We start from the raw sequence: 24418 nt of genomic DNA, 5'->3' as shown, positions 1-24418 counted from the left end.
CACTTAGACCATTTGTACCATTCAGTGAAATAGGAAACAAGAGGTATGTAGGGCAAAGAGGAAGATAAATGATGAATTTAGTTTTGTATATTATCTGTGGGATATCTTAGTAGAAATGTTCAGTAGACTCTTAGACATATGGTTCTGAGCTCAGGATGAAAATTTGGACTGGAGATACAGACATAGGAGGTGATAGAAATGACATCTGAAGCTAGAGGAAAAAAAGAAATTGGGAAATGTGTAGAATGAGAAAGTGAAATCCAAGAACCAATCTCTGAAGAATACCTACATTTAAAGGATGCAGTAGAAAGAGAAGCTAATAAAGAACAGCAGAGTAACCAAAAGGGAAGAAGAAAAACCAAGGGAATGTCACAGAATCCCAGGAGAGATTTTCAAGATGAAGGTAATAGGCACTGTGTTGAATTTTGCAGCCTTGAAAATCAAGAGCAGGAAAGCATCTATTACATTTAGCATCAGGGAGTTTAGTGATCTCAGTGAAAGCAGTTTGACGGAGAAATGGAGGCAGAGGCAGATTACAATAAGTAGAAGAACGAATGGGAAGTAAGGGAATGATCTAGACAAGTCTTGCCTGAAGCTTGGTTATTAAAAGGAGAAAAACAAGGCTAGCTACGTAGTAGGATATGGTTGATGGACGAGTTTTAAATCTCAAACTGTAAGAGCTTTACATTTTTCTAATTATAAAAAGAGTATGTTGTAAATAATTCAGGCAATGAAGATAAGAACATGAAGAAAAATAAAAACATGAAAATAACCTAGAAATAATCATTGCTATCATTCTGATGTAATATTTCTATACTTCTTTCAGTATATATTATACTATGCCTAAGCTTCTTTTTCTGGTTTAATAGACAAAAACAACCATCCATGGCAATGAATAATTACAGTTATATTAAATTCATGATAGCCACAATACGGGCATATCAGAATTCATTCGCTCAATCCCCAGCTGATGGACATTTAAATTGTTCCCAGTTTGTTGTTAACAGTGCTCCCATAATCATTCTTGTAGAGAAATTTTTATACATTTGTCTAATTGTTTCTTTAGGATAAAATCGAGGAAATAGAATTGCTGGGTTGATACAAGAGAGGGGATGATTGGTAAATCAAGGCTTCAGGAGAAGGTACATCAGCACAGATAGGGTTAGCCTTAGATCCTAGAAGAGGCACCTTTCTACATTTCCCCTTGGGACAAGAGGGATAGAGGAAATAACTGGTTGTGCCACAGTTAAGTTTATAAGTGGAGTAGCAGGAAATCATTTGCTGAAAGCGAAAGCAGAGGTGATGATGTAGAGATCCTGAGGAGAGTGAAGAAGGTTTGAAATTGTACCTACGGACTATGAAAGAGGGTGCTGAACTGTAAAAAAAAAAAAAAAAGTATTGACATTTGATGTGTTTGGCACCAATTGGCAATGGCATCAATTTGCACATTTGTGTAATTGTTTACCAGCAGCACTCAGCAGCCAGAGTTATGGAGTAGAAAGACACATGAGTTCAGGACTGAAGATACTGGCAAAAGAGTAGATCAAATGATGCACCATGAGGTCCAGGCTGCATGAAGAAGGAAGGAAAGACAGGAAGAGGTTAGATAAGAAATGCAAGAGTCAGGAGGACTCAGTAAAGTAGAGGAAAAGTATTTAAAAAAGAAAACTAGAAGGATAGGAGATTGTGATCAGAAAGCAGGATATTTGAACTTAAGATTTCAGAGGTAAAGTAATTCTAAGTATAACAAGAAACAGTGTGCCCTTCGAAGTGGGTTAAAAGACATTGTTTAAGTCCATCTTAGCTGTTTCTGTAGCAGAAGATTGTGATTAATAGTTATTGAAAGCTGAAATATATAGTATGCCTATTTGTAAATTTAGAAAGAACTTATTTTTTAATGAGATTTAATGTGTATTGTAGAAAACCTGGAATCAGATTACTTTGGCAAGCTCGAACCTAGATTCTCAATCATACGAAATTTGAACAACCAAGTTCTCTTCATTCGTGCGGGACACGCTCTGTTAGAAGATATGACTGATGCTGACTGTGAAGGTATTTTTAAAATATATTTGCAAACACAGAAATGAGAAGCTACTTCTTATTACATTTTACTGACTATGTTTTTCTATGATAGACCTAGCCCTTAAATGAAAAGGCATAGGAGGAATAATCATTTCACTTACAAGAAAGTTCATAGGGTATCCATAATTTTTAGTTGGGGTAAAAAATTGATACAATAAAGATATTGCTGGGGGGGTGGAGTAGTGTAAAAGGGATCAAATATATGGTGATGGAAGGAGGCTAGGATTCAGGTGGAAACCACACTATAAAGTATACAGATGTTGTAAAGTGGTACACATTAAATTTATATAATGTTATTAAGCAATGTTACCCCAATAAATTTAATTTAAAAAATTTAAAGATATTGCTATGGGTTTTGCAACTCTGAGCCTACATTTGGATCACCAGTTCCTTCGCTGTAATTGCATTAACTGTATAAGATCTCTATAGAGTTGGATCTTTAATACCTGCTGGTAATGGCTGAATTTGCTGATAGCATTTTCAAAACTCAAAATTAAAAATAAATACACAAGGATTTCAAATAAGTCTGTCTTCTACCAGAAATTTAGAGTGCCTTAGAAAATGAATAAGTTTATTATACCTTCCAAGATATGAATTCTAAATATCAAAGTTTAGGTAGAGTTGAAACAGTGAATGTGCACGCTTGAAAAATACTGAACTTTTACCTTAACAGATACATTTTTACTATTTCATTTAGCATTTAAAAGTTAAAGACAATCTTGTGTTGTAATACATATTTGAATATGTTTTAAAGAATGTGTGAGCAGCTATGTATACTTTCCTAACTGTCTGAATCTCAGAGTGCAGGATAGGTAATAGGTCTATTAAGGATTATCCTTTGACTAATTCTATAAATACTGATTTGCAAAAATTCTTCTAACTAGCACTCTCATTTGTTAATGTTTATTTCAGCAAATGCATCCCAGACTACATTCATCATATATATGTATAAAGATAACCTCGCTAGAGGTCTGGCCGTAGCCCTCTCTGTGAAGTATGGTAAAATTGCTACTCTCTCCTGTAAGGACAAAGCTATTTCCTTTAAGGTAAGACTGATCGTAAATTTGTTTTAGTCATATTTATGTGGAAAATTAGAAAACCCAAACGTTCTCAGTCCAACCTTTTGTCTAGAACAAGAATGGCAGGAAGCAGAGAGCCATTAAAATAGTTACTAAAAATTGTCCAACTTTTTAACCTATTGTAGTAGCATCATGCTTTTTCTGAGCTTGCCATACAGAGGAAGGGGTACAACACTTGTTTCATAACCTGGGTTTTCTGAATAATCAATCTATAGATAAATAATAATGTAGAATACATATGTGAATTATCACATTTGAGAATTGCATTTGACTTTCCAAAATAAGTCCTTATACACAGAATGAAGCTAATTATCCTTCTGTAGCCTTTCTACATACTTTGTGAATTATAATGGTTATTTTAATCCCTAGTTGTTTTGTTCCTGCTTCTTGGCACACCCTTTAGCTTTCAGTTGATGTATGTTATTTTTAATGCAAATCTAAGTGAATAAAATTAACAAGATCATCTGTAAAAACAGTGGTATATGACGTATCCCAAAGCTAGGTATGATTATTTCTGGCCACTGCTTTTTTTTCTCTATTCTCCATTTTTTCTCATTATTTTTCTCTATTTTCTCCATTATTATTAATAAACGACCATTAACAGTAGCTACAGACTGACCCAGAAAATTTGACTCCCAGTGAGAGCAGCCAAGGGATGCTCACAAATTGACAGTGTTTCAAAAGCGAATCCCATGTTTTTCTGAGTGGGGATTTGCCAATAAAGAACTGCTGTCAAGATCACCCAGTTCCCCCTGAAGGTTAGAGTATGACCTTAGTGAACATGCCAGAGGGCAACTTGGGAGGGAGGAAAATGCCACTGTAAAGTATAATCCAAGTAAACTCAGTGTGTATGCCACAAATACAGCCTCCAAACAAATCCCTTAGCCATCCCCTCCAGCCAGAGTGTCACCCCTTTGGGTAGCAATTTGGAGTCCCTATTTTCTGCCTAACAAGCAGCAAGTTTACTCATCATAATGGCTGTGGAGGCCTGAGATGACAGGCAGGGTGATGATTAAGTATGTTGTTACTTAGCAACAAAATCAGAAAGGAAAGAGGGAGATGGCCAAACTCAGTTCATGTGGGGCAGAGGAAAACTAATTCAGCTGCAGAGGCAGATTCAGAAAGTGGGATGAGCCTGAACTATAAGTGGGTTATTATTAGGAGAGACTGGGGAGTGTTAAAAAAGATAGAAAGAATTCTTGGCATATAGTAGAAATTGGGGCAAATCCAAGTTTAGGTAGCCTGAAACTTAAACAATTTAGAAAAACCTTTTAAAGAAAGAAAATAGAAAATTACCAAAGGCATATAAGGGGTCTGAGCCGGATGAGTGGCTCAGTTGGATAAGAGCATGAGCTCTGAGCAACAGGGTCGCTGGTTCAATTCCCACATGGGCCAGTCAGCTGCGCCCCAGCTGAGCTGCTGAGAGTGCGTGCTCTTAGCAACAAGGTTGCTGGTTCGACTCCCGCATGGGATGGTGGACTACCCACACACACACACACACACACACACACAACTAGATTGAAAGCGGCGACTGGACTTAAGAGCTGAGTTTGCGCCCTCCACAACTAAGATTGAAGGACAACAACTTGACTTGGAGCTGATGGGTTCGGGAAAAGCACAATGTTCCCCTTCCCCAATTCCCCAATAAAAATCTTTAAAAAAAGAAAGAAAGAAAAGAAGGGGTCTTAGAAGAGACCTGTGCAAGTGAGGGACTCTGACATTTAAGCTTCATAGCAAACCTGCTTCTGAAAGGAACTCAGTAAATATTGGTCGAAGAGACAGAGGGAGGAGCGAAGGAAGAAAAGAAAGCAAAGGGCTAGATTTAGCTTGTGCTCTTTAATCCATTGCCCCCACACTAAGGATCTTAGCAGTGATTATAAATATAGACTACCTTCTAAATAATAAGACATAACTGGCCACCATTATGTGTTCACCTTTTTGTGTTAATTACTATCTATAAAGTCCTCGTGCTTATGGTTACACCTGTTTTCTTTGTGCAAGCACCTTCATGATACCAAGAGGGATTCTTCAAGAAGTTACTGTTAGCATCTGTTTCTTATATATACATCCAGGCATGGTCAGGCTCTGTCAACCTTGCTAAAAGCACTTGGGAAAGTGCCAAAAACATAGATGTTAGGTCAAGCTTCACTTTCTCTGGGTTCAGATTAAACTCTTCCTGATGTAAACAATCCTTTAGGCCCTTGAAGCATTCAAGTTTCACCATGTAGGGCTTTCCAAGTTAGGGGTTCCCCAAGGTCACCAGGATTGTTGTCACATTCATTTGCTGTGCACCTTTCCCTATAATGGTTATGAATAGTTAACACCAAAACCAAGGAAAGTTACCGCCCCAGGACTTCCTTGCCCCTGTTCTGAAATGTGACATTGAACTATGATTAGAGATTTCCTATTCTACCTATCCACACCCCCACTTTATAACTTTCTGTGCTAAGTTTGAACTAACAGGCTCATCTCCTAATATTTCTAGAGCTTTTTGGCTAAGGATTACATTAAACTCAGTTACATTAGACTTTAGCTTAGTCCCAAATTGACTCCCCCAGCTTTGGGTCTCTTCATAAATTCTAGGATACAATAGACAGCTGCAAAAATATGTACCAGTGGGGGAACCATTTATACTGTCATTAATTTAGGACTTACACTTGTTGATAAAAGACAAAGGTTAAGAGTTATGACTATAAATTCCATAATTGATTGAGAAGTTTGGAGGTACCCAAACTTCTTTCAGGCATCGTAGGAGGAAGCTGGACTGCTATTTGGATCTGGAGATCTGTCAGTCCTTAGTTAGGATCATAAGACTCTTTGCTACCATGGGATCAAAATTAAGTTCAAATGTTTACTGGTTCTAGAATTAACATGGGAAGAACCTTGGGTGGTCCTCAGATTTTCTAGTCTATCTTGAAAAGTAGGTATGGAGCAATGATAAGAAAAGTGTAGGCAGTACTGTCAGTTAAGTGACCAGCAGATCAAGTATTCTAGCCATTCTTGAGCAAACCCTATTCTGTGTCTGAAAGATATAGGAATCAGCATTTGGCCTTCCAGGGCAGGGCCAGCCAACAAACTACTTTCAGAACAGAAAATCAGGACTGCTATGAAACTGGAGTACTTGGCAGGGAAAAGTCAAAGGCTGCTGACTAGGTCAACCATAGAGGAACCCAGGACCTAGCCCTAGTGCACCTAGAACTGAAACTTGCTGTAAGTTCTAGGCTGCACTAAAGGAGAGAAGCTGAGACTCCTGCCACTGCTGCCTCTCACACTTGGCTCACAAACTAGAGCTAGGCGAGGCCTATGGGTAGAGGTCATCAATGTCTTTAGCTCTGAATGGTTGGAAAAGACAGGAACCACATTAGCCCAAAAAAGTTGTGGTCTTTGCTAGAATTCTACTTCATCTTTGGCAGATATGGACTCCACTCAATGGGAGAGGAGAGAAGGAAGCTATCTGATTAATACTGGGAAAAACTAGAAACCTAGACCTGAATGTGCATTCCATGGTGGGAAAAGCCAAAGTGGACAAGGAGAATAGGAGATTAGGAATTAAGAGGGAGAGATCAGTATTCCTATATTCAGAGACTTTTTTTCTTAACTCTTGAGAGTAAAAACTTCTTTAGTTCTGTGCAGTAATATACTTATAAATAAACTGCACATATTTGAATTGTTCATGGCCTAAAAAATTAATATTTTTTCTCTACAGGAAATGAATCCTCCTGATTATATCAGTGAAGAAGAAAGTGAAATCATATTCTTTAAGAGAAGTGTTCCAGGACATGACAAGATACTATTCGAGTCTTCACTGTACAAAGGATACTTTCTAGCTTGTAAAAAAGAGAATAACCTTTTCAAACTCATTTTGAAAGAAAAGGACAAACAGGGCGATGAATCTATAATGTTCACTGTTCAATACAAGGACTAGATATTACAATTGCATGGTTTGAATTTTATGAATTTTTGTATTTCACACAAGTTATGAGACTGGGCCTGTAATTATAGTGATGAAATAAAATAAGTAACGATATCAATAGATACCACTATGAAATGAATAATAAGCTTTCACAAAATTGAGTCGACTCCCCCTTAACCAGATGAATAAAATATTTGCATAGTTAAAAGAATGCATAGTTTGAAAACATACTCTACATCTTTAATTGGAACACAGATTATATTCAGCAGAAGTGTTTTGAATCTTTGGGGTAAATGGTCCTAATGATGAAAGATACTTATATTTGAATTTTCTGTTAAGAATGTCATTAAAACCATCTAGATTTTATAGAGACTACTTGACTTAACTAATTTCTGCATTTCTTCCAAAGTCAGGATATCTTTAAAAGTCAGATTGATCCTGAATCCTGCAACATATACTGTAAAAGAGATTATATACTCTGAGCAAGTGGCATTCAACTCAGGAATGCAAATGGTTTAATATTTTAAAATCAATTAATGTAATAATTAATAGAATAAAGGATAAAACCACACAATCATCTCAATGCAGAAAAAGCATTTGACAAAATCCAATTCATAATAAAAATTCTCAAGCAACTTGAAAGAGAAGATAACTTCCTCAGTGTGATAAACCTACAGCCAACATACTTAATGGTGAAAAAATGCAAGAATGTCAGCTCTTGCAACTTCTATTCACAACGTAGTGGAGGTTCTAGCCAGTATAATCACAAGAAAAAGAAATAAAAGGCATCCAGGTTAGAAAGGAAGAAGTATGGGCCAGCTGAGTGGCGCATTGGTTAAGAGTTGGCTTGGGATGCCAGCTCTGAGCAGCAGGGCCCCGGTTTGGATCCCACATTAGGGCCAGTGATGCTGTGTCCTCTACAGCTAAGATGGTGAACAACAGCTCGACCTAGAGCTGAGCTGCATGAGTTGCTGGCGACTGCATAGGCTGCAGTGGGGCTGGCCGGCAGCTGGTGTGCACTTTTGTGAGCTGCCGTAAGCCCAATGATAATACCAATATGGGCCAGTGAAGCGACGTCCTCCACAACTAGACTGAAGAACAAAAGGACAGCAACTTGTCTGTTCCCCTTCCTCAGTTCCCCAATGCTGTTCCCCTCCCCCAATTCCCCAATAAAATCTTTTAAAAAATAAAATTAAAGAAAGGAAGAAGTAAAATTGCCCATATTTGCAGACAAGATTCTGTACATAGATCGGAATATACACACATATGTGCATAAAAACATGCACATGACCCCTATTAATAAGAGTTCAGCAAGGTTGCAGAATACAAGATTATGAAAATAAATTTCTTTTCTATATACAAGAATGAATCATCTGAGAATAAAATTCTATCCACAATAGAAAGAAATATAAAAAATTTAGCAAAAGAAGTGCAAGATTTGTACAATAAAAATTTCAAAATATTGCTGAGGGAAATTAAATATGATCTAAAATGGAGAGACAGTCCACATTCATTAATTGGAAGACTCAATATGTTAAGATGGAAGTTCTCCCCAAATTGATCCATAGATTCAACTCAATCTCTATCAAAATTCCTGCAGGCTTTTTTGTAGAAATTGACAAGCTGTACCTAAAATGTATATGGTAATCAAAAGACACAGAATAGCCAATTTTTTTTTAAAAGAACCAAGTTGAAGAACTTTCATTTCCCAATTTTAAAGCATTATAATCTACAGTTATCTGAACAGTTTGGTATTAGCATAAGAATAAACAGGCGGGCCAGCCAAGTGGCTCAATTGGTTAAGAGCTTGCTCAAGAGTGCAAGCTCTGAGCAACAGCGGTTCAATTCCCAGCCTGAACTGAGCTGCTGCTGAGCTGCCAACAGTTGGTAGGATGGCTCAGCTAAAAAAATAATAATAGTAAAAAATAAAAAGGATAAACATATATCAATGGAACAGGTTTGAGAGTTCAGAAATAAACCCTTATATTTATGGCCAGTTGATTTTTGACAAAAGCAACCTGATAGAAAAGGGGAATTTTCAACAAATGGTGCTGGGACAATTGGATATCCACATTGAAAAAAAAAATGTAGACTCTTACCTCACATTGCATATAAAAAGTAATTAAAAATGGATTAGAGACATTAATGTAAGAGCTAAAGCTATAAAACTTTTAGGCTAAAACAGGAGAAAATGTCAAGACCTTGGGTTAGGCAAAGATTTTTTAGACCCAACCCAAGAAGTGTGATCCATAAAAGAAAAATATTAATAAATTGGACTTTCTCAAAATTTGGGAGTAAAACTGGGTGAAGGATACATATAACCTCTCTATAATATCTTTGCAATTTCCTGTGAATCTTTACTTAAAAACTAAAATATTTTTACAAACAACTTTGCACTCAAATGATACCAGTAAGAAAATGAAAAGACAAGCCACAGACTGGTGAAAATATATATAAATCACATATATGAGGAAAAAAAAAAGAAAGAACTTGTATCCAGAATATACAAAGAATTCTCACAGCTCAATAAGAAGACAGTCCAATTTTTAAATGAACAAAAGATTTCAATACACATTTCTCAAAGAAGATATACAAATGGCTCATAAGCACATGAAAAGATGCTCAACATCATTAGTTGATAGAGAAATGCAAATTAAAACCACAAGGAATTACTACTTTACAGCCATCAGGATGGCTATGATCAGAAACATGACAATAACAGGTGTTGACAAAAAATGTTATGAAACAGAAATTCTCATACATTGCTAGTGGGAATGTGAAGAAGTACACTTTGGAAAAGTTTTGCCATTTCTTAAAAGGTTAAATATAAATTTTTCATGTGACCCAGCAATTCCATTCCTACATATCTATTCAAGAGAAATAAAACATGTTCACATGAAGATTCACACATTAATGCTCATTTCACCATTATTCATAATAGCCATAAAGTGGAGGGATTAACAAAATGTGGTATACCCATAATGGAATACCAATACTAATAAAAAGTGTAAAATACAGATACATTCTACAACACAAATGAACTTTAAGTACACGCCAAGTGAAAGAAGCCAAACACAAACATTACATATTATAATATTCTATTTATATGAGATTTCCAGAAAAGGAAAATCTATAGTAACAGAAAAGTAGATTCATATTTGCCTAGGGTTGGGATAGGAATGTGGGTTAACTGTAAACAGATATGAAGGATCTTATTGGAGAGAAGAAACTGCTCTAAAACTGGATATGGTGATGGTTGCACAACTAGGTAAATTTACTAAAAATTATTGAATTGTATACCTAAAATGGATGAATTTATGGTATGTAAATTATACCTCAATAAAGTTATTTTAAAAAGAGAAAAAAGACACGATCAAATTTTTGTATTAACTTTTCTTGTTTTTTCCTTACTATACCATTAAGACATTCATTATAAAAATTTTAGAAAATACAAAGGAACTGTTAAAAAACAAAATTCAACTGAGTAAATCTGAAGATCTAATTGGCTTTACTCAATGACTCATGAATCAGGTAGCATCCCATCTAGCAAATAGAAAGGGGCTTCAAGAGGAAAGGAGCTCCGAGGAGCTGTACAAAATTGAAGGCTTTTATAGGAATAGGGGACAGGGACATGGAAAGAGTAGATTACCTCATCTTTCTCTGGGGGATGGGAGGGATCTCTCAGGTGGATTATCTCACTACTGCTGACCAGAAAATTCCAGATTGACTGGTTAAAGAGGTTAAAACTACAATTAGTTTAAGTCTTGGTTGACATGGGCTTAGCACAAGTGACTCCATTTTGGGCCCATTGTCTCTTCTTTTTGAACAGTACAAAAAGAAGAGAATTTAAACCACCCATCCTTCCACCTTTGGATAACCATTTTTGCCATTTTGGCTAGGTCATTACAGTTTTTTGTTTGTTTTTTCTCTACAGGAATTTAAGCCGAAAAACTAAAACACTCCCTACCTCTCACCCTAGACAGAATCCGGTATACCTTTACAACAATCCTTTCAAAGCTGCAGTTGAAATCTTGAAAATGCAAAGGGGGAGTCTGAGCTGAATCTGGATATAAGGAATGGAAAGAGCTATAATGGTTCCGCATAAGGAAAGATGGGGCTCTGAGAGGTAGAATACAAGGAGCGTCCTAGCTTGAGTTCCTTCCCACGAAAACAAAATCAAAAGTGGGCTGCAGGGTGTCAGATGGACACTTGTCTTGTTAGGGAGCCCACTTCATGGACAGTGTAGATGTCTGATCACTGCGCTGTACACCTGAAGCTGAAGCTGAATAATATTGAATGTCAACTATAATTTTATATCTATATATAGATATATATAGATATATATATTTATATATGTATATATAGTCACAGGATGTGGAGTACAGCATAGAGAATAAGTCAGTCGAACTGTAATAGTTATATAGGATGTCAGAGGAATAGTAGATTGGGGGAGGGGGTTTATCACTTTGTGAGGGGTGTAAATGTCTATTACGTTGCTTTGTACACCTGAAACTTGAAAAAAAAAAAAGTGGGCTGAAGAAATGTGACGAACAGCACCAATCTGGACCAAAACACCATGGTCAGAAGGTAGAACTCAGGGTGACCGGTTAGCTCAGTTGATTAGAGCACGTGCTGATAACACCAAAGTTGCTGGATTGATACCTGCATAGGCTACTGTGAGCTGCGCCCTCCCTAAAAGCGTCAACTATGTCACTGCAGCATGAAAGCAATGTATAACCAATGACCATGGCTGTTCCCCAATAAAATAAAATTTAAAAAAAAAAAGAAGGTACAGTTCAAGTAATAGAAATCACCAGAGGACTTTTTACAAACAAGAGAAACAGAGAGGTATAATTCCCTTTTTCATTGAATCTAAGATGCCACTGATTGTAAAACGTACCATTATTTTATATACCACTAAAAAAAGACACTGCCTTCAATTGTAAGGCACATTCTTATTTTTGAGATATTAAAATATAAAGAGTTTCATGTCTTAAAATTGATGAACTACAAATAAAATTTAAAACTATTTGCATTACTCTAATGTAAATGACTCCATCTCCATAAACCTTTAATAAAGTCTGCTAAACACAGAACACTGAGTGACTCGTTTTTTTGTGGAAATTAGGGGGAATAGCTGAGTTTCACATCTGAATCAGTGTGAACAGAAGAAGAGTGACACGCTTTGGATATGAAGATAATCACTGTCGGAGAAAGCAGTATCTTAGAACCAAGTCTGGCCCTAGGTCTCAGGAATGTGAAGAAACTTTGAGAACATTAGACTTTCCTCAATTCATAGAATGGGGTTTGAGACAATTTTAACAAGATTTTTCTAGACAGGGAGAGTACTTTTTAAAAAAATATAACACTAGGTTCCTATTAAACATACTATTTTATGTCCTTTTCCTCTTAATTACATAATTTGGCCACTTTTTTTTTTTTTTTTTAGTTTCAGGTGTACAAAACAATATAATAGTTAGACACCCCTCACAAAGCAATAATCCCCCTCCCCCAATCTACTACCCCTCTGACATCGTATATAGCTGTTACAATTCCATTGACTGTATCCCCTATGCTGTACTCCACATCCTGTGAATATATATATATATATATATAAAATTATAGTTGACATTCATTATTATTCAGCTTCAGCTTCAGGTGTACAGCACAGTGGTGAGGCATCTACACTGTCCATGAAGAATTTGACCACTTTTTCAATTGGCTAGAAGCTAAAATCAGTTTGCCACAGGCCTGAGTCTTAGAAAATTAAATCCGATCGTGTGCTAATCATCTTATCTTTAAGCCTTCTTTCAGTAAATCTGACATTCTTAAACTTTTTTATAAAATAAAAAATAATGATTAATACAGAACATAATGTATCTAAGAACAGCTTAGTTGTCTTGGGCCTTGTCAGGCTTAAGAAACCGAAGGATTGAGTCCTGCCCCTTTGTTTTCTAAACTCCTTTGGTCTTGCTTCCTTATATTTTGACTCCTGAAAATGTAATGTGCATATTTCAAGAGGTAGCATGATGTGATGAAATCAGGAGAATGTGTTTTGGAGACATGCAACCTTGTTTGAACCTTATCTCATAACCCAAGACTTGTCCCATAACCAAAACACACATCACAGGAGATGTGTGCTGTGGACTCATCTCTCTGAGGCTCATTTTCCTCACATATAAAATGGGAATGAAAAGAAACAGCTGCTTCATAGAGTAGAGTACAAATTAAGTGAGACAATGTAAAGTTCTCAGTAGTATCTGGCACTGGAACATGGTAGCTAATAAGTATTATTTCCCTTCTTACACTTCATGCACTTGACCATCCACTACACCTGCACTCTCATGCACGCACACATGCACACATCACCTGTCAGAGAGAAACAGGTCCTTTCCTTCCTACAAGAACTAAATCCACCCTGTTTTAGGTAATTTCTTTTCATGCAGTGTGTAAACCCATTGCTCACTCTGAAAAAATAAAAACATTCTTTCCGGCTCTTATACATACGTAGCTTTTCCCCTAACTTCTCTCAACACATTGCTTTATAGTTGAAAAGAAAATGTCAGGTCATATAAGCCTGTTTCGTTTTGCTTGTCGTTATCTAAATTTTAAACACTTGATTTTGTTGCACAAAAGATCCAATTTCACCTAGTCCACAAAATTGCAACTCACAGTCCGCAAGTTTGCTAAATCTATTTATAATTGTTTCTGGACCCACAAAACCCATATAGCAGAACAAAATTTTCTACTCACATTTGAAGGCATGCTCAAAATTCAGCCTTTGACTTTTCTTCCAGTGGTCATGGGTTTGCTTGTGGATGGGCCCTCATGCCCATGAGTGGACACTGTTTTTTGTCTAGGACGTAAATTAAGTCTATCTCACAGAGCTTAACTCAGGAATCTAGAAAAAAAAACAGCCAAATGTATAGGCACTGAAAATCATCAAAAAGATGCCATAAAACTCCACCTACCCCCCAAAGAGCTCCTCAATTGACCTACAAAGGAAACACTTTCACCTTCTGGCTCTAAGAATGCAAGATAGTCTGCAAGATATTTTTAGAATCATTAGCTCCTTTTTTTTTTTTTTAACCATGTGGCAAAAAAAAAAAAAGATATTTTTGTTGGAGATATTTCCAGAAATATCTGGATATCAGAAATATCAAAAACAGGTAGAGCTATTTCCAGGAAGCTATCAGATACCATATTCTGAACACAATGCTTTTTAAAACTAGAGGCACACATCAGACAGAGCCTTGGGCCTTTCAAAGGTGCATGACAACAAGAGGGATAAAAGCAAAGCACAGAGGAGAGGAGGGCCTCTGGTTGGCTGGTTGGGGAAGCTTTCACAGAAGAAGCTAAGCCTTGAAGGACGAAAAGAATTTCAATACTCAAAACTGAGGAAGGACACTCTCCTCTTAGCATATGAACATGGATTTGTTGGAAGTTATCTCTGAAGGTCAGAGCGCTAACTGACATAGCAGGCATAAGTCTTAGTCTTTAAACTCTGATGGGTAATAAATGCAACTTTATTTTCTATATTTTAATTTCTACTCCAGGTTCTCACAAAGCTGAGGTAGTAGAAACTTAACTGTAGTCAGTGCTGGGTGCCCCTCTTTCTCCAAAGTTGTATTTAACTTCCACAGAGTGAATAACAGCAGAGTGTCAAGGGAACCTAGCCCTCAGTGATTATCACAGATTCTGACATCTGCGGAGATGTCCGTCACTCCCTTTTGGTTCCTGACCAACTGTCCACACACTTGCTGTTGAGCAGGCCCTCACTCCTGTCCACAAAGCCCTTTTAGGAATATGGCTCTCTCCACCTACATGGTTGACATGATTGGTTGCTGCTCCAGGATCCATGTGATCCCTCTCCATGTGTAGTGTGATTGGAGTGACACTGAGATAAACCACCACCCCTCCCAACCAGTTCCACTGGTGAGTCCTGATTGGCTCAGGAATAATCCCACCCTTCTTGCCTTAATGGTAAGTCCTTAGTCACAGTGGTTCTTTTAGGGGTAAGCATGTGACTGAGGTTGGTGCAAACTGAAGCCCAGGAATAATTTTTCATGATGAGGAAAAGAAGCTCCCTTTCTGAACAGGAAGGAGTGAGACCTGGAACTGATAGAACCATTTTGCTATCATGAAGGAAGCCAGCCTGAGGACAAAGCTATTAATAACACTCATAAGAAAACAGCAATGGAGCCAGTACCTGATCAAAATACTCCCATCTCTGAGTTTTATTACTGAGCCAATAAAATCCATTTATTGTTTAAATCCATTTGAATTGGATTTTTCTTTATTACTTCATACACAAGCATTCTAATGAAGCTAGCCTACTTCAGTGACTCTCCTGGGTATATTGGTTTTTCTGGACCCACTGGAGATCAGAGAATTCTGAGAGGTTTTTCAGGCCTTATTTACTGGATATACCACATAACCATTTTTTTTTTCTTTCTGTCTTGCTGTGTCCTAGGGCTCAAGCCAGAAGACGGGAGCATAGATCCCCTCTACTCTTATATTTCACAAAGCAATCTGTGTCTATTGGTGGGGGTGTCAACCAATACCCCGTCCCTAGAACTCAGTCTGGTGGGAATTCAGGTTTCCATGACCTAATCAACAAGCAAGTTCTCATTGGTTCCTCTCCCACCTTTACCTCCTCCTTTGCCCTGATGTTTCCTTTCCTAGTTAGGGAAGGAGAGCGGGTACTAGCTGTAGGAAGGTAGCCAGCTCATCCTGTACCTCCAAATCAATTGTGTCCCCTCTGGGTTCCTCTTCCTTTCCTTGGCTGAATTGTTGGTGAGCTGAGGAGTGAAGGCCAAAGAATGGCAGAAAAAAAAAACAGAAAGGAAAGAGAGATTCATCACAAGGCAGTGCTCAGAGTAAGATCGGAATCAGAAATTAATACCATATCAATATTGACTTTCAAATTTATATTTGAAACCCAGAACTCCTGAACTACAGACTCATATATTCAACTCTCTGCTCAACAGTACCTGGATGCCTCACGCTTTACTTGTCTAAAATGTAAATCATTCTAGCAGTTTCCTCCATTTATATTTGTCACCATACACCTAAATGTCCTCCAGACCACACTTTGTGGTTGAAGTCCTTGAGGGGTACTTCTGTGGCACAGCCAAGGCAGACTCCTCCTAGAAATGGAAGTTGTATGGTGCCCTCAGGCATCTCTGCTGCTGTCACCACTAAACCCTGCCTTCCTGCCTGTGCTGTCATTGCACCTGTCCTCACAGAGCTCTGCCTCTAGGGTCCTAATGTCCAAGAGTACCCCCTAAATCTACCTTCTGCACCCACAGTAGTTGACAGTGAACTTTTATATAACCACTGGCTGATTAGGGTACAGTCCCTAGCAAGTGGAGAAGTATAGACCAATAGTGAACTTCCTCCTGCACAGGGTCTCCAGTCTGATGCCCGTTCCAGCACTGCAGGAACAGATTCTGGTTTTGTGGGGGCCTGAGGCCTATCCAATTGAACAGCCTCTTTAAGAATAACAATACAACATTATAAACAAAAATCAGGTGCAAAAATGAACACTTATTTAGAATAAGAAAAGAAGTCAAATTCTAACTTTTAAAAGCTGACAAGTTCCACAAATGTTACTATATATAAATAATATTAATTTCCAGATAAATAATAAAAAACTCAATTTATTGTCAGATAAATAATTAATTCTTATAATATTAATAAAAACACTTACATAATATTTTTGATGTTAATATGTTAATTTTAAATTGACATACTATAAAATTAACTTTGCTTTGGTGTGTAGTTTATGAATTTTAACAGGTATACATTCGTGAAACTAGTAACACAAGATACAGAATAGTTAATCACAACCAAATTCCCCTCATGCTGTTCCTTTGTAGTCAAATCCACCTCTCAACCCTAAGCCCTGGAAAATATGGATTTGTTCGTCTTCCATATAGTTTTATCTTTCCCAAAATGTCATAGAAATGGAATCACATACTATGTAAATGCTTTGGACTGGCTTTTTCCATTCAATAAAATGTCTTTGTGATTCATTCAAGTTTTTGCTTGTATCTACAGTTCAGTCCAATTTTTGTTGAATTCCCCTCTCCCCATCCCCAAAACCTGTTCCACTCACACTTATTCGCATATTAGTTGATGGGAACTCTATCCTAGTTGTTCAAGCCAAACACCTTTAAGTATCCCTTGATGCCTCTTTTTCTCTAAACCCCACTTCTAATCTATCAGGAAATGAAGTTAGGTCTCTTTAAAATCTACAGAGAATTCAATCACTTCTCAGCATTTCCACTGCTACCCCCCTGATCTGAGCTACATATTTCTCACCTGTGTTACTGCAACAACTTCCCACTTGGTCCTAAGCTCCAGCCCTTGGCTTCCCTACAATCTATCCTCAACATAGCAGGTCCTTTTGAAAACATCTCTGTTCTAAATTCTGCACAGGCTCCCCATTCCATCAGAGTAAAAGCCAAAGTCCTTATAATGGCTTACAAGGCCCTATAGCATCTGGTCCCCACTTAACTCTCGGATTTTGTCTCCTACTTCTGTTCTCATTCTATCTGCACCAGCCGCACTGGCCATTTTGCTCCTCGAACACATCAATCATACTTCCACCTTAGAGTCTACTTGTTTTCTCTGCCTGGAATTCTCTCCCCAGCTATTCATTGACTAATTCCTCAACTCCTTCAAGACTTTGATGAAATCTCTCTTTCTCAATGAGGCTTCCCTGGCTATTCTGTTTAATACCATAACCTGCCTGATCCCACCTCCAGACACTACTGATGCCCCTTACACTGCATTACTTTCATCTATAGACCCATCACCTTCTAATATAATTAATGTATACACTATGTTATTATTTATTGTCAGATTCCTCAATGAAATGTTGCCTCCATGAGGGCAAAGACCTTTGCTTGTTTTATTCACTAATATATCCTAAGCACCTAGTGCAGAACCTGGCACATAGCAGGTACTCAATGTATGAACATATGAGTGAATGAAGAAGGAGAAAGCACACATTCTGGAACATAATACCTTGTTACAGACGGATCAGGTCAGTTGATCAAATACACAAACTTCTAACTTCTCAGACGTCTTAAGAACGCTAGGCCTCAGCTTTCTGAGAGGGGTAGACTTTTGATTTTGCCCATCACTCAGCAGTAGCTAGTAGCCTCAGCATCTGACATGTTCAAATACTTACTGTAGAAGAAGAACACCAACACCTGCTGGACCCAGGGCACTGAGGAGAGCTGCGCAGGTGGCGGACAACATACAAAACTAACACAGCGGCCCTGGCTGGTCCGCATTCCTTTCCCACCTGTTGACACCTCAACCTTCCGATATCACAAAGGTTTCATTCACCCTTCCTTCCTGGAATCCTGACAGGGGTGGTTATATCCAGGCAAAGGGTAATGAAACCCCACCCTACTGAATGCCTATTATGTGCCAGATATTATTTCATTTAACCATACCGATATCCACAAACTGAGTTCCTAATGCAGAGGCTCCAAAGACTGGGGTAGGCTATGGCAGGTGCTCATAAATTGCTTAAGGAAGCAAAAACAACCTGAAGTGTTGGGGAGTAGGGCAGAGTCTGCCTACTCCACTACGTCGTGATTAAGCCTGGGCTGCCTGCCAAACTCACAAGCTTCGTCAGTTAGTCGTTCCATGAAGACAACCGCCTGTTTTCCTGGCCCTTTCGCATCTTTGTAGTCTATCAGTCTTTGATCTGCCATCTTACCACCTCACCTCAGTGCTTTCCAGCCAGCTCATCAAGGTTGGAAGCCACATGTTACATCCTTGAAGTTCACATGTTAGTTTCACCCACAAGTAGAGGAAGACAAACCAACTTAACAAGAACTGAGGGCCTTTCATGCATCAATAAAAGTTTATGGAGTGCCCATTATGAGCTAAAATCTTTTATAGGTACTAACAATTCAGCAAATAAGACAGACATATCCATGTTCCCAGAAGCTTACATTCTAGTAGAGGGGAAATGAGGCTAATTTTTCTTTCTTTCTTTTTTTTAACTTTATTGGGGAACAGTGTGTTTTTCCCAGGATCCATCAGCTCCAAGTCAAGTTGTTGTCTTTCAATCTTAGTTGTGGAGGGCACAGCTCAGCTTCAAGTTCAGTCGTCATTTTCAATCTAGTTGTGGGGAGTGCAGCCCACCATCCCATGAGGGAGTCAAACCTGCAACCTTGTTGTTAAGAGCGTGCGCTCTAACCAGCTGAGCCATCCGGCCACCCACCAGCAGCTCAGCAGCAGCTCAGCTCAAGTTGTTGTCTTCAGTCTAGTTATGGAGGGCACAGCTCATTGGCCCATGTGAAAATCGAACCGGTAACCCTGTTGCTCAGAGCTCATGCTCTAACCAACTGAGCCACCTGGCTGCCCTGAGACTAATTTTCTTAAAGATCAAAATATCAGATAATGAAAATTGTTATGTGGAGAATTCAGAATCTCTATGAAGAGGAGACGGTTAAATTAAGATCTGAATGCCATGACAGAGGTTCTTCCCATGCTAAGATTATGAGGAAATACATTCTAGTCAAAGAAAACAGCTAGTACAAAATCCCTGAGGCTGGATTAAGCTTGGGGTGCATGAGGCAAAGAAAGAGGCCACTGTGGGTGGAGAGTTGGCAGAAGGGAGAGTGGCCATGGATGGGGTAGGAGAGGTAGTTGGGGCTTGGTCAGAGAAGTGTGGATTTTATCTAAATGCTAATGGAGGGCTTTAAGCAGGAAGGGTGTGATCTAGTTATGTTTTTAAAAAATCATTCAGGCCACTAGGAGGACAATGGACTTTAATGGGTAACGGTGGAAGCAGGGAGACAGATGACAATGCACTACCCCAGGTAGGGATGATGCTAGTGGGTGAGGATATAGCAGTGGAGACAGAGAATTGCGTTTCATGTGTGTTTTGGAGGAGAGGCAGCAGGAATTGCTGGTGGATTGGAGTATAAGAGTAGGAAGGAACCCAGGATGATCCCTGGGTTTGGGTCTGACATCACTGTGCTAACAGACACCTGACTCATCCGACCTTACCTCTCAAGCAAGCAGAATACCTGGAGGGTATAGTTCATTTACTGTCTGCTTTCTCTACAAAAACCTGTCCCGCTACACTTACAATGGAGTTGTCCATAGGCAACATCACATACAGACAGAGGTCTTCAAAAAGGCCTCCAGACAGGCCTGATATTGATTATTGAATTGCCGCATGTTTGAAATAATGACTACAAAGGAAGTGTAACTTCAATCCTTAAAGCAACTGAGAGATAAACCTACCGTATGTGTATTCATAATGACATACACAACCAACATACCTGCCTGTGACTTTAAACATTATTTGAGACCAAAACTTAAACTGTGGCTCATATTTTTCCAGGTCTTTTAATTGCTTCCATAGAATTCAATATATAGATCTTGTTTATAATCACAATGCCCCAATCAAAAAATAGAAAATAGAGAGAGGCTCTTATTCCTATAGCACAGAAATGTAAACTGAGGTGCAGAGGAAATAAATGATGGAAGCTCAAGAAGTGAAATATTTTGCCCAAGGATCACTCACTAGTCCCTTGTAGTGCCAGACCTCCTGGCCCTTAGTCAATCCAGTGCTTTTTCTATGATGCCACAGGTTTTCCCATTAACCACGACACTATTTATTGGACATGCCTGGGCCCCAAGGACAGAACAAAAATGAGGTTCAAAATGAATAGACTAATTGAGGCCTTAGTAGAGGCACTCAAGCCAATATCTACTGAGCATGCCTGAGAGATAACAGGAAAGGTCCTTGCTCTCAAGAAATTTAGAGCCAGAGAGCTAATCATTTGGTAGATATTATTAAGCACCAACAATGTGCCAGGCATTGTACGAGGTGCTGACATCAAAGATGAACCAGATATAGTGCCTGCTTTTAATAAATATGACTTTCTATAAAAGAAAACAAAACAAATATATTTGAAAAATGTTAAAAAGCAAATAAACAAAAAAGACACTGCATACTGTGTCTACAGTAAGCCAAAATCATCCATCCATTTAGTAAATTCAGCTTTTAAAACTGATTTGTTTCTTTGTTTTTAATTAGTCAGGCAGGTTATTTGGCATCTTGCAATTGGAGAAAAGCAATTGTTTAATTTTTTTTTTACCTTTACTAATAATCCTAATAACTATTGCAGTTATTTATGGCCTTACAGACTTATAATTATTTATACTGACAATAAGTGTCAGACACAGCAACAGCATATTAAACACAAAAATGTTTATTAATGATGATGTAATAACAGGAGAGCCAAGCCAGGTAAGGATAATCAGTGAATTCTTCCAAGAACAAGTGACTTTTAATCAGACTTAATGTAAGAGACTTGTTTTAGTAGAGAAAAAGAGGAAACAATTACTACATACTGCCAACTTCTCGAAAGTATAATAACATGTGTTTTATTTTTTTTACAGTAAGAAGAAAAAGACTGTAGAGGAAAATTTGTGTTCAGTGAAGAACTGCATCGTCTTTTTATTGAGGTATAACTAATAAATAAGTTTCAGGAGTAAAACATAATAATTTGATATTTGTATAGCAAAATGATCACCACAATAAGTCTAAATATCCATCACCATACATAGTTACAGAATATTTTTCTTGTGATGAGAACTTTTAAGATCTGCTCTCTTAAAAAGGGCTTCTGTAGTGAGAGGCACATGCAGGGCAGCTTGTGCTCTGCGTGCAGAATCGACATCAAGAGATTTCGGAAGCATTCGCTCAAGAGTGCGAGCTCTAAGCAACAGCGTCGTTAGTTCAATTCCCAGCCCGAGCTGAGCTGCTGCTGAGCTGCCAACAGGTGGCAGGATGGCTCAGCTTAAAAAAAAAAAAAAAAAGAGATTTCGGAAGCATAATTTTTTGGTATTTGGGCAGCTGGTGATTGTTGGTCCTGTCGCCCTAAAAAAATTAAATAAAAGAAAAATCTACTCTCTTAGTAACTTTCAAATATATAACACAGTATTATTAACTCTAGTCACCATGTTGTATGTTGTATCCCCATGACCTATTTATTTTATAACTGGAAGTTTGACCCCCTTCACCCATTTCTCCCACCCTCCCCACTCTCCAGTAATGTGTTCTCTATCTTTGAGCTTGGTTGTTTTGTTGTTGTTATAAATTCCACATACAGGTGAGAGAGACCATATGGTATTTGTCTTTCTCTGTCTGAGTTATTTCACTTAGCAAAATGCCTTCAAGGTCCATCCATGCTGTCACAAATGGCAAGATTTCATTCCATTTTATGGCTGAAGAATATTCCATTATACACACATACCACATTTTCTTTATTCATTCATCCATTGATGGTCTTAAGGAGATTCCGGTTATCTGATTCCAATTCTATGGGAGCTATTTTACCACTCTGTAAGTTACACATAACTTAAAGCAACACAAAATAATGCATGTCTATATACATGCAAGTTCTGTCCTGTCCAGTGGAAGAGCAATTGCCTTCCCTCCTCCCTTCTGGAAAACCAGTTTTGCCATCATTTGCATATTTATTTCAATATTCTTGATCTAAAAATGGTCTGTTCTTTGGATTCTCTTTTGAAACAGTTGTAACCTCTTCCTGGTTCCCTCACTGATTAATGAGTAGAATAAAATCTTTAATGTGTGCTTATTTTTATATCTGTATGAGTAATCACTAGGATTATTTTGCAAGTTATCTTTCAATAGGATAAAAGAGAAACAGGCAATATAAGAAAGTGGGAGAAACTGAGGGGAATGAAAGAGACAAGGGAAAAAACGATAAGGCAGTTCTCTTGTAAAGTCCAAGGGGAATAAATTAGAAGTCAGGTCTTCTGGGGGAGTCAATTTAGATGTAAACTTTTCTTTTTTCATATCTGTGTTCTCTTGGGCTGTGGCATTAGTGTGTGTTGAGAAATATAATTCAAGACAAATTTTTCACCCAACCCAGAAAACCGCTTCACAAAGGAAGAGAAAGAAAACAGTTTTTTTTATTGAATAAGCATTGAACAAGAATGTGATGCACATCCCAGGCAATCCAAATAAGAAATTGCAAAGACGGAAAGAAATCTGTGTTATTTATACATATGTAGTTAAGCAGATACATCCCACTACACAACTGTTCTCAAGCAATAACTAGTCCTCAAGGAAAAGGACATGATAATATAAGGAAAAAATAAACCTGTATGTTAATGCCAGGAGGTAGTTTTGCAAGTGGGAGCCAGGTGCTTACAGAAGTTAGGCTCCTCCCCACCCAAAGAAACTGGGAGATCAAGGCACTATCTTTCTTGAATGTTTACATTTCAAAGGGATGGTCCTCAGGTCCTTGAGAAAGCCATTCCTGAGTCAAAAAGCTGGCAAAAACGGTTATTTAACATTTAGAAGTATTTGCACATACTTCAATGAGCCGGCTAAAGATCTTACAAGTTTTTTAAAGTAAATGCTCTAAGAAAAAGGGGGGCATCTCTTCCTTTATTTTTCACAGAGAAAGAATTAAGCCTCTTATTTTAAATGTTTGTTTGCCCTTGTATGTAACTGCAGTACCCAACCCCACACTTGGAGGTGTGAACAATACCCTCCTCCCAAAATGGAATGCTCAGCGCCCCAAGCCTAAGTCCAGTTCTGTCTCCTCAAGGCCTTCTGCTTCCCCTAAGTGTGCAGGCGCCCTGTGTCAGTATGGTGTCCAAAGGGGGAAGGAGACGCTCAAGCCCACTTGATATTTGCAGCTGAAAAATGCTTACATCGCCACTAGAAAAGTTGTTCCTGGAAGGGTCACTCTAGGAGCTAGTGTCACAGATGCCCTGAGGAACAGATGAGGGACTTTCCATTTCCATTTGCTATGTCTAGACTAAAGAGCTCCTTGAGAGCGGGCAAGCTCATGCCTCACTATGAAGTTCAGTTAGGGGTTTTCAAGATGACAGATCTTTTGACCCAGCTGCTTCCCCAGAAAGTGAGTCTGTCCCAAGAAAGCTAGGTGAGGCCAGTTCCAGCACTGGCCACCTCACAGACTAAGTGCTGTGCCCTTCTCCTCACTTGGCCAGCTCACTGGTCCCATCTCCAGCCATCATGGTCATTTCACAGCAGAGAACTGGAACACCTGGCCTTACCTGCCACCGAGTCTTCAACAGTTTCCTTCCTGCTAAGCTCCCTAACCTTGAATGTTGGAACAACAGATTGGACTCTTAGAACCTATCCTTTCAACTCAGATTCCTGAATTCCTTGTAAAAAATTACCACCTCCTCTTCGAAGCCATGCACATTAATGAAATTGCAAGAGGGAAGGGAAGATTTCTCCTCGGGCAATGGAGAAAAAGTCACAAAAAAGTCACAATTCCATAGTCAGGAAAGGCCA

The 24418-nt window shown here is 38.3% G+C and overlaps 2 protein-coding genes across 2 annotated transcripts in view; one reads left to right on the top strand and one right to left on the bottom strand.

Moving 5' to 3' along the window:
- Positions 1–7895, top strand: part of IL18 (interleukin 18) — a 19418-nt gene extending 11523 nt beyond the window's left edge. The window contains exons 2-4 of the mRNA XM_019653659.1: positions 1921–2052; positions 2995–3128; positions 6868–7895. Coding sequence (XP_019509204.1) covers positions 1921–2052; positions 2995–3128; positions 6868–7086 — 485 coding nt within the window. The 3' untranslated portion in view covers positions 7087–7895. The remainder of the gene's footprint in view (positions 1–1920; positions 2053–2994; positions 3129–6867) is intronic.
- Positions 1–24418, bottom strand: part of TEX12 (testis expressed 12) — a 71330-nt gene that overhangs the window by 33315 nt on the left and 13597 nt on the right. The window contains exon 2 of the mRNA XM_019653655.1: positions 13828–13975. The gene's annotated coding sequence lies outside the window, so the exon portion shown is untranslated. The remainder of the gene's footprint in view (positions 1–13827; positions 13976–24418) is intronic.

Source organism: Hipposideros armiger, unplaced genomic scaffold (genome assembly GCF_001890085.2).
Source record: "Hipposideros armiger isolate ML-2016 unplaced genomic scaffold, ASM189008v1 scaffold_204, whole genome shotgun sequence".
Classification (NCBI taxonomy): Eukaryota; Metazoa; Chordata; class Mammalia; order Chiroptera; family Hipposideridae; genus Hipposideros; species Hipposideros armiger.
This window is presented reverse-complemented; position numbering and strand designations above follow the sequence as displayed.